At 37.3% G+C, this 10,981-nt stretch overlaps 1 protein-coding gene across 1 annotated transcript; it reads right to left on the reverse strand.

Annotated features, from left to right (window-relative positions):
• Positions 1 to 8,163: 8,163 nt before the first annotated feature.
• Positions 8,164 to 9,786, reverse strand: LOC129733912 (28S ribosomal protein S5, mitochondrial). Its single transcript, XM_055695524.1, has 2 exons — positions 9,435 to 9,786; positions 8,164 to 9,378 (listed from the first exon to the last, which is right to left on the reverse strand). Exons 1-2 carry the CDS (start codon positions 9,655 to 9,657, stop codon positions 8,228 to 8,230), a joined length of 1,374 nt encoding a protein of 457 aa, XP_055551499.1. The 5' UTR covers positions 9,658 to 9,786; the 3' UTR covers positions 8,164 to 8,227.
• Between the last annotated feature and the right edge of the window lie 1,195 nt (positions 9,787 to 10,981).

Raw genomic sequence — 10,981 nt, forward strand, 5'->3', positions numbered from 1 at the left:
CAGATTTCGAGATAAAAAACGGGACAAATGGGTTCAAAAAAACGGGACACATGATAAAATTGATTTTTGAAAATTTTACCAACCAAAGCATGCAAAAAATTATTCATTGCTTTGATAAACTTACCCGATCCTGAAGAGTGTGATTTTTTGCAATGAGTTCCTGAAATTTGTCACATGATGATCGAGATTTTGACTGACAATTATCATGGTCTCAACTTTCAAACGCGACTTTTTCGTCAGTTCACGATAGGGGATGGCCTTCCAGTGGTGCGGTACTGTCAGGAAGGCACAAAACGCACTCAGCATAGGCGCCAACTTCGGGGGAGGGGCAAGGCCCTTTTTTTTAAGGAGTATCCGAAAACTGTACAAAATGGCAAAAAACAGGACGGTTAAAACAGTCGAGAAAACGGTACTGTCCCGTTCAAAACGGTACGTCTGGTCAGCCTACAAATCTACCGCTTAGTAAAAAAAAACTGAATATTCAAAGTTTCCCGCTACGTAAACTCGTGATAACTCACTGCAAATAGAATCTTGATAGATAAAATCTAAAACATCATATCAAGAAGACTGCTTGATATGATGTTTTCGGTAAAATGGTGCCTACAAATCATCAGTCGAACAGTCATTTTAATCGCCTATATCTACCGTCATCGTGTATTACCGAAATATTTCTCTTGAAAATAAAGTTGTCTAGCTTTTAGGTTCACGTTCAACTATAAAAATGTTTGTTTCAATCACCAATTTTTCTATCAGTATATACGTTGCGGTTGAGCCTTAACAAATATTTGAGATTTAAAACAATGGGACACCCGAAACAATGTTAAATTCTTAGAGATGGCGCTGTAGTGGTAATAAAATCGAAATTTCTACGAACATTTTGCTCATTGACCGTAAAAACTGCTATTAGTTACTTTATTTTTATATTATTCTAACTTTCTAATAGTTACTTTTACTAGATGCAATCTATTTTCATCAAAAAACTTGATTTTCTTAAACAACTCCGTTGACACAATATAGTAGTACAGCAAAATCAAGTTTTTTGATAAAAATAGATTGAATATAGTAAAAGTAAGCACTAGAAAGTTAGAATAATATAAAAATCACAGGAGGGTTGTGTACAAAGCCACGACCGCAAGGTTGAAGTAGAATACTTTTACAAGAAAGATAACCCGGCTGTTTGCGTGTCAGTCATTTTGAAGTAGAATACTTCTCTCAGGAAGTTCGGCTACATAGGGATGTGAAATGAAAATCTAAAACCGAAAAAAGTGAAAAATATGTCCAATTTCAAACGCTAATAAATCGGTTAGTATTCGGTGGATTTCCTTCGTTCTTGCAGCAATAGATTGGAAAATCTTCTAAGATTCTTCCCAAAATAAGATAATTGTAATTTTATTATTCACACTATTGTACTATTGAAAATAGTCAAGCCTTGTCAAAACGAAAAATTCGACCTCTGATTGGTCGTTATATGCTCGCTTCCCAAGCACGGTCGACAGGATCATATACCTTACAATTGAAAACATGCTATTTGGCCTATATAATAGCCTGTTTCAGCCGGAGCCGCTCATAATAGTTCTAGACAGCGACAACAGCAGTCGTCCTTCCTTAGCAGCAGCACTAGCCCTGTGGTTCGTCACCACGTCTCAGGAGCAGCGCGGTTTTTCTCAGCGTGTGTCGCCAGACAGCCATTATTCCCCCCGTGTTGGGGCAGCATGAAGATTGCCATCAGGAAATCCAATTTCGGAAATCAAAATGCTTTTTTCAAGGCGAATAAACAAGTAATTGAAAGTTAATAATTTTTGTCAACGCAAGCAAGCATTCTGTGTTGCATCCTAGCAATTTAAATTTGTCGCACCCGTCTAATTTACTGAATGTGAAATAGCTTCCACAGTGCACGTGTCCGTGTATCTTAATTCCCTCAATGTTTGGGCAGCTCAAAGGTTGTAATTAGCAACCAATTTTGAACCGCAACATGCTTTTTTCAAGGCAAATAAACAAATAATTGAAGGTTAATAATTTTTTGGCATCAACACAAGCAGACATTCTGTTGTAGTTGTCTAATTTTCACTTTATTTAGTAAACCCCCCACTGTAGGGGCAGCGCAAAGGCTGCGATCAGCATAACCGACATTGAATAATAAACTGCCCTGTTAGACCGCATTCACAAAGACAGTTAGTTCGACTAGGCAGAGCTAATATGAAGTCGATTCAATCAATCAGCAGTAACAGAATTTCGTCGTCTCCCAGTTGCCAAGTTGCAACATGATGCAACACGCAAACGGTATGTGAGAGCACCATCGGTGTTTATTCGCTGGATACAAAAATCAAATGCAAATTGTGGAATAATTCGTCTAAAGAACATAAGGAAATGGTAAACCTGAATTGAATGGCGTGGCCTATTACGTAGCACCCTTCGGCTATAAAAGAGTGTTTCTGGGAAAACTAGCTACATTCATTAGTCGGAAGGTGAACTGGATGGACCGTCCACAACGTTGAACGCAGTAACAGCAGATATCGGCACTCAGCAGTAACAGACCATAGCAGCGGGTCGCGCCTGTGGCTGCCTTCACTGCCTTCACAAATCACTTGCCCTGTGGTTGGTCACCACGTCTCAGGTTCTGCCAGGCTGAACGCCAACGCGAGCGATCGGGCGAGATTTTTGCGGTACATCAGCCGGCACTCCCTCTAATGGAAAAGTAGGATCATTTTGTTTAGAAGAATATTACTGTCGGTAATATTACAGAGATGCGATTGCATCATATCCGATATGGAATTGAACAATTGTTTTTTTGAGGACAAATAAAACACTTAATTTGAAGAGTTAATAGCTTTGGGTACCAGTAGCAGTATGGTAACAGCCTCAGCGGTAGGTGCAGCCGGTACTTCCCTAAGGCCGATGTAATAAGGAAGTAAATGGAAGCGGCACGGCGAAACAGTTCGGGTGTTCTTAGACGCGCGTCATTTTTCGTACGATAGCGGCGGTATTAGCGGTAGATGCATTTGCCAATACTTACTCAGCCGTGTCTAATTTTCAATGTGAAAACACCTTTCTATTGTATTGGCCGTGCGCATTAGGCCTCTGCCAGGCTAAACGCGATAAGCGGCGCGAACCGATACGCCGGCCGTAGGTTAATTCACAGCCGTAAGTAGAGCTGTGTAAAAGTATTCTACTTCAACCTTGCGGTCGTGGCTTTGCACACAACCCTCCTGTGATTTTTTTCTAGTAAATAAACGTTGACTAATCAGATCAATCGAATTTTGCGTTTCAACAAAGATTGACCATTTTTAATAATATACAGTCGTCGTTCGCTAACTGCAACATGTTTACATTGCAGTTATCGAATGCCGTTCGATAACTGCAACACTTGACACATCCAAAATTTAGAGGGGGGTCCGTCACTACTATTTTTGTTTTCAATTTTTCAATGATGTCGAAATGTATTTTTTCAATGGAATAGTGGCAAAAAATAGCAGAAAACTAAAATAGGCAAGCATTTTGTTTAATCAATTTGATAGTCATATTTCCGCATCATAATTTATTGCGTTTTAGTAACTACTTTACATAACTAATATGTAGGCGAAGATAAAGTTCATCACTACAGAAGACTATTTTACGAGAGGTTTCTGAACTCAATTCACGAATGAAATTTTGACAGAACTGGTGACATAACGCAAGTAAAAGCAACATCAATGTCAGCAGGATCCGTGACACCTGTCAGTTCCTAAAATGGTCTATTTAACGCTAGGTCACAAAATATTGTTCGTGATCTACTATACACTGCCTCACTGAGTAGGGAAAGCTAGCCAAACAATGCACAAGAAATAATTTTTTTTTCTCTTATAATAATTACGGGAAGTGAACCACATAACATGGTGATTTTGCTTTATTGATTAATATTGGAGATCTATAATCTCCCATTTAGAATGAAGAGACAACAAGTAAACGAAATCGAAAAAAATCGAGAAAAATGAAAAAGTCCTTTTGAAATGTTTCAAGAGATTCAACAATTTTCATTTTCGAATGCATTTAGAACCCTCCCGCGAGATTTGTCACTTCAATGTCAAACATGACTTTGACTTCAGATTTGACGGATTGCGGTCCGATAACTGCAAAGTTGTTGCAGTTATCGGTCTTGCAGTTGAAAAGCGTTGCAGTTAAAAAACTTTCAGTTATCGAACGGCGACTGTAGTAAGTTGCTTGTCATGATTGGGGCTTAACAATTTTTAAATTTTGGTTCTGCGAAAAATTAATTTTTATGCAGAAAATGAAAATTTTTCGGATGTCGTGCTCATGACTGAAGAAAAAAATAATTCAGTACGTTCTGAGACACGGAGATAAAGTAAAATTTATAACTTTTAACAAATTTAAAAATGTCAATTAACTCATTAGAAAATATTAACACTTCAATCATCAGGTTTCTATTTCATCCTGAAAAGGACAATATCGGATAAGATACCGATCACATCTTGGCGTTATCACTGACAGTGCGAATAAATTGCTACTGCTGCTGTTAAAGGAGGACTGCTGTTGTCGCTGTCTAGAACTATTATGAGCGGCTTCGGCTGAAACAGGCTCTTATATAGGCCAAATAGCATATTTAAAATTGCAAGGTATATGATTCTGTCGACCGTGCTTGGGAAGCAATCATATAACGACCAATCATAGGTCGAATTTTTCGTTTTGATAAGGCTTGACTATTTTCAATAGTACAATAGTTCGAATAATAAAATTACAATTATCTTCATTTGGGAATTATCTTAGAAGATTTTCCAATCTATTGCTGCAAGAACGAAGGAAATCCATTGAATACTAACCGATTTATTAGCATTTGAAATTGGACACCCGAAAAAAATAACATTAACAAAACATTAAATAAAACCTTAAAAATTGCTGTTACTGTACATAGTAATACCATAATTTAACTATGTTTTTCATTGTAGATACATCAATTTTACAATAAAGATCATTGTCCAGAACAATAAAAAACATCGTTTTTGCCATTTTTACAATGAAAAAGGGGGGTCGTTATGTATCTTGACAGCATTTTTTCAGGCATTTTTCCCATACATTTAGAAGTCACTGACAATGTTTTCCATGGTAAAATTATTGTCGGTGGTAGATTCAACAACAAAAAACGTTGTTAAAACATGGTAATGACAACAATCGTTTTCAAGCTTACAGTAAAAAGACCGTGTTTTTTATGGTTCATAAAAAACACGGTGTTTTTACTGTAAGCTTGTAAACGATTGTTGTCATTACCATGTTTTAACAACGTTTTTTGTTGTTGAATCTACCACCGACAATAATTTTACTATGGAAAACATTGTCAGTGACTTCTAAATGTATGGGAAAAATGCCCGAAAAACTGCTGTTAAGATACATAACGACCCCCCTTTTTCATTGTAACAATGGCAAAAACGATGTTTTTTATTGTTCTGGACAATGATATTTAATGTAAAATTGATGTATCTACAATGAAAAACATAGTTAAATCATGGTATAACTATGTACAGTAACAGCAATTTTTAAGGTTTTTTTAATTTTTTTTTTTTTTTTTTTTCTCGCTTGTTTTCCGTCGGTCTAGTTCCGCCACTGTTGTGGCCAATCACCGACGCCCAGGGAGGCGACTCCACACCCAGGACCCTAACTCACGACCCGTTTATTAACGGACCGGCGCCAACGGCTTTACTTCCTCATGCGATGGAAGGCGTGATCCCAGAGATTTTTCGCCTCAGAAAATCTCCCGGTGTCGGCTAGGATTGAATCTAGACCAGTTGGGTTGGTTGTGAGTGGATCACGCCACCTCACAACCATCGACACCTATGTTGTGTAGGTTTTTTTAATGTTGTGTTAATGTTATTTTTTTTGGGCATATTTTTCACTTTTTTCAGTTTTAGATTTTCATTTCACATCCCTATGTAGCCGAACTTCCTGAGAGAAGTATTCTACTTCAAAACAGAAAAATTTATAGCAGTTTTTCCGGTCATTAAACAAAATGCTCGTTGAAATTTCGATTTTACTACCACTACACCTGCAGCGCCATCTTTTAGAATTGAACATTGTTTCGAGGATCGGTTGGTGGCATCTATTACACTTATAATACAAAATTTTTATTTGTTATGAAAAAATGAAAATATAAAGAGATGTCGATAGTGCTCATAAAAATTTCCTTCACTAGATGACACTGAATGTAGTTGGCTTCAAATACCACCATATCTCATGACATATGAATAAATTCTAACCCTCAAGCTTACCCAAGCTAGTACTACATTACATTTGACAGTATAAAATTAATACAAAATTTTCAATGGGACACCCGAAAAATGTTTAATGCTAAGAAATGGGGCTGTAATGGTAGTGGTAGTAAAATCGAAATTTTCACGAGCATTTTGCTTAATGACGGGAAAAATTACTATTAGTTACCCTGTTTTTAAATTATTGTAACTTTCTAGTACTTACTTCTACTATATGCAACCTATTTTTATCAAAAAACTAGATTTTCCTATACAACTTCATTGAGTCAATGGATTACGATTTTACTACCACTACCACTACAGCGTCATCTCTTAGCATTGAGCATTTTTTCGAGTATCCCATTGTTCGATCGTCTATAATAAAATGAAAATATTCGAAGATGTCGCTGGTGCTAATAAATATTTTCTTTAATAGATGTCACTGAATGTAGTTTGTTTCAAGTATCACCCCATCTCATGACAAATATTTACATAAATTCTAACAGTCAAACGTACCAAAACTAGTATTACATTAAATTTGACAGTACTATTTCTAAGCAATCCCATCGCAATTTTGTGTCACAATGGAATAAAGGTACGGAGATGGTTCGAGTCTTAGGTTTAAAGGGTTTCTTTTTTGTTAACACTGCAAAGTAGGCAGTGTGACTTTGTACTCATATCCAAGTGAGTTTTAAAACTTGCCTGCACATTTAATTTCGGTTTGCACGTAAACCCTACTAACAGTGCAGTACACTTGAGTTAGATTTAAGTTTGAATCCTGCACAACAAAAGTTGCATAAAAATCTAATTACGATGAAATTCGCGCCGCATCTGCTGCAACAGTTTGTTGCATTGTCCTTTGAAAGCATAAATTCGATCTAACAACAAAACTCATCGTGTTACATCATCGCCTGCATCGTTGAATACATCGTGCACTGCATGCATTGCACACATTTAAACTCAATCGAGTGTGCGGTGCAAAACAACTCAAACTATCTAAAGGAAGCAGATTCAAGTTGAATTCAAATCTGGAAAGTTCAACTTTGCATGAGGTCATGCCATCACTGGTTAACAGTAATGATGAAGAACTCCAAAAACATTGTGAAAAAAACAATGTTCAATAGATTTTTTTCACGAGTTTTGAACTAAAAATGCCTTACTGCGCCATTAAACAATGCGGGATACCGTTTTGAATGGCACTTTCTCGTTGACCGAGATCTACGTAACAAACAACCCGAGCTCGTGTTTTTTGCCTCTTTTGCTTCTAATACCGACAAATATCATCTTTTTCCGCACCTGTATATCTCATAAAATTAATCTAACAAAACAGTGACGTCATTATTCATACCGATAGTTTAATATTTAAGGTGGTAGTGTGTAGAAACCACCACGTGGTCGACTGTGAATTTTCAGTGCCACTAGACTCGGGAATAGTTAATGCGTTATCTACGAAAACACTATCTTATGTTTTTGTCACCATAATAAACATGATGATAAGTTTTCACAAGTGACGCAATAACTATTACCGAGTGGTGAGCATTTGAAAATTCGAAGTCGACCACGTGGTGACTCGAAGTCAGCCATTTTTGACTTCAACACACTTCCACCTTAAGCCCCATAAAAAGATATCATCTTCCGCAACAGAGTTCATCCGTGCACTTATTAAATTGAAATTTAGTGAAACAAATGAAACCATCGTGGGCGACCTCTGTAAACGAATATCTGCTGTGTGAACAGCAATATACAGTTGATTACTCTAGTCACGTTGGTAAAAAATTACTACAGATGTCACTGTTGCGCAATTATAAAATGTTTAGTTTACTGGATGTCGCTACATTTAATTGGTTTCTCTGGATTTGTAGCTTCATTCAATCGGCAGATTGAGCGTGTTCACATTATGCATTCTGCTCATTCGCCTGGAAAGTTTCCATTTTAAAGTGTCTTTAGAGATAAACTAGTTTATTTTTCTACATTCAACCATTCAAAGTACCATTTTATTCTTCTTTTGGAGCAGGTCCCATTTTACATTCTGGATATTTTTCGGTCATGAAACTGCAAATTTTCCCCGATTCAGCCAGCATCCGTAATCGCACCTTGTCTTGATTTCGCAAATATTCTTGTTTTTTAAGGTATATTTCCCATGAACGATGCTTTGTATAGAACGGTGGGAACTTTTTTCTTTTCAATTGAATTTTTCCGTCCATGCAGAATTGTGTGTAGTCAAGGATTTCGTTCGAATCCAATTCTTTTTCAGAGCGACAAATAGTTGGGCTCGCAACTACTTTAGGAAAATTTTGATTTTCAGGTCTCAACTCAACAACATGCAATCCCTTGGATTCAGCAATCTGTTGATGATTTTTCTGTTGTAGCAGTCCGACAAGAAAAGCCTTGACAACATGCTGAACATTCGTCGACCCTTCACATTTTGCCCGAAGATCCTTAATTCCTACCACCTCGCAAACGGTTTTTATCGCACGATGACATTTTAAACCATAACCTTCGGGTTTGCGTTCTACAAATATTTTTGTTGCTCCAAAGGCACAGTAGAAATCATGAAATACCGTATGTTCATTACAAAGTTCAAAATACATCAACTTTTGACCAGCGCGATTTTTTGCTTGTCTCAGTGCTGTCTTTATATCAATTGCTTTGCCGAACCCAAAGCCGGCAAGTCCATTTCCATTTCCCGTTACCGCCATAGCCGATATACGACGTTTTCTACCAAGATTACCTTTCATATTAACAACCGTTTTTAATTCCAAGCATTTTGTATCGAACCCTTCGAAAACGTCATCCTCAATGGGATCTGGAGGTCCGATGCTTCGACCGGGCATCTTGGAACCGGACCAACCGCGCTCAAGTGGGCTTAGTTTCATTCGCTTGAAATTTACCATTCCATCGCGAATTTTTTTCAACTTTGCTTCTCGTTCCACATCTTCTGGTAGTTGATGTTGTTGTACTAACTCACGTCCGCGCATAACTGGTGCCGACAGCCCAGGCCAAACAATATTTGCCTTTCCAAAACCAATGACCTGTCCCTTGTTTAAATCCTTTGGAATAATTCTTCCTGATCCTTTTCCACGTCCCCGTTTTTTACCGGCATTGCTCACCGAAATAATTCCTTTCCAGATTTGCTCAGCTGGCACTAAAATTATATAAACTATTAAAAACTCTACTGTTCTTGCAAGACACTAAACATACACTTATTAAAAAAGCTTGTTCCTCGACAATTATGTAATGCAGGAGTAAACGGTTGAAGAAGGTGAGGTTTACTGATGGCACTCGTTGGAAATTGTGGTACTTGTTTATTCACCGACACAATAAAACACGCGTTTACTGTGCTCGTGTATCTAATCTGGCTTATTTGAAGCGCAGAAAAACGGCGAGTTAGTGGAACGCTGTATTGAGTGACAGCTCGTAACATTTTGCAAATCTTCAAATTTATTTGTAGCCTCCACTATTTCACATCTTCCACGAAAACGAAAGGCAAAAAGTTTCCAAATTCAAAAGCTGCGAATAAACTACTGTTTTCTTTTTCGAAAGAATTTTGACGTTTATATCTTCCGCCAGGGATGCCAGGAAATATCTGGCAAAAATCGATCAAAGGGTGCATACCGCGAACATATGTACCAGAGCTGCCAGACTTTATTTTAAAAGCTCTGTATGCACTCGTAAAAAAATCTGTATTTTTCTGTATTTCATTCGTGTGTCTACAAATGCTTGGGGTTGTGGTAGTTAGGCTTGAGATCAAACCTTAAATCTCGCCTAAAACCGGTAAAAGGCTGGTCAAATTTTCTGAAAGAAAACTCAGGGGTATAACCGTGTTTTTGTTCTCTCGAATCAGGTATTTTTCCCGCTTAGACAAATGTCGGATGTCCAGAAGAAATCAAAGAAAAGCAAGTTCCCGCTTAGTTAAATGCCGGACGCCCAGCAGAAATCGAAGAGAAGTAATAAAAGAGCAAAAGAAGAGCGTTGGTTGTCGTCAACGCAAATACAATATAATTACAATCAGGCGCAAATATTCCACGTTGGACGAAGAAACAGATTTTAAAGCCTATTCGAACCTATAAAAATTCCCATTTGGAACTGCTTGTGAAAACCGAATCGGCTAGTTTGGCGGTTATGCGGGAAACGCATTCGAAAAACTGAAAACTGATGTTCGGATGAAATATAGCTACAAGTGCTTTAGTACGAACATTTTGTGAAACACAGTTTCACACCGAAACTTCAAAAATTTCGATTGCTGAAATTCTGTACAAATCTGTATAAAAAATCAAAATTCTGTATGAATTCTGTATTCTGTATCATTTCTGTATCGTTGTCAAAAAATCTGTATATTATACAGAAAAATCTGTATACTTGGCAGCCCTGATATGTACACAAAGTACTGTATTGAGTTGAGAGGTACGCGATATCGCATTGAATAGAAATTTATACGAGGAATAGAAAATTAGTAGAAATGCCAAAAATTGATTGTTTTGCACGTATTTTCACAGAATCACAACAACAGAAATTTTTTCTAATGCCAAATTTGCTAAACTTGTAACTTTTAACGAGATTCTCGGTAATATTTCACCGAGTTATTCATGAAATAATTCCGAAACTTGTTTTAATACAGTGATGATCCGCTCGTTGGGTGTTCGTTAGTTGGGGGTCCGTTAGTTAGGTGTTCGCTAGTTGGGCTGTCATCCAACTAAAAAGCACTATAATGTCAGAATTCAACGTCATTCAAATGCATTTCAGGGGTC

This window comes from Wyeomyia smithii, chromosome 1 (genome assembly GCF_029784165.1).
Source record: "Wyeomyia smithii strain HCP4-BCI-WySm-NY-G18 chromosome 1, ASM2978416v1, whole genome shotgun sequence".
Classification (NCBI taxonomy): domain Eukaryota; kingdom Metazoa; phylum Arthropoda; class Insecta; order Diptera; family Culicidae; genus Wyeomyia; species Wyeomyia smithii.

Bases quoted from the DNA above. Each gene is read 5' to 3' on its own strand.
- LOC129733912 (XM_055695524.1), bottom strand. From the start codon at position 9,657: ATGTTACGAGCTGTCACTCAATACAGCGTTCCACTAACTCGCCGTTTT. The intron at 9,379-9,434 runs GTATGTTTAGTG...ATATAATTTTAG, and splicing joins AACAAGCTTTTTTAATAAGT to TGCCAGCTGAGCAAATCTGG.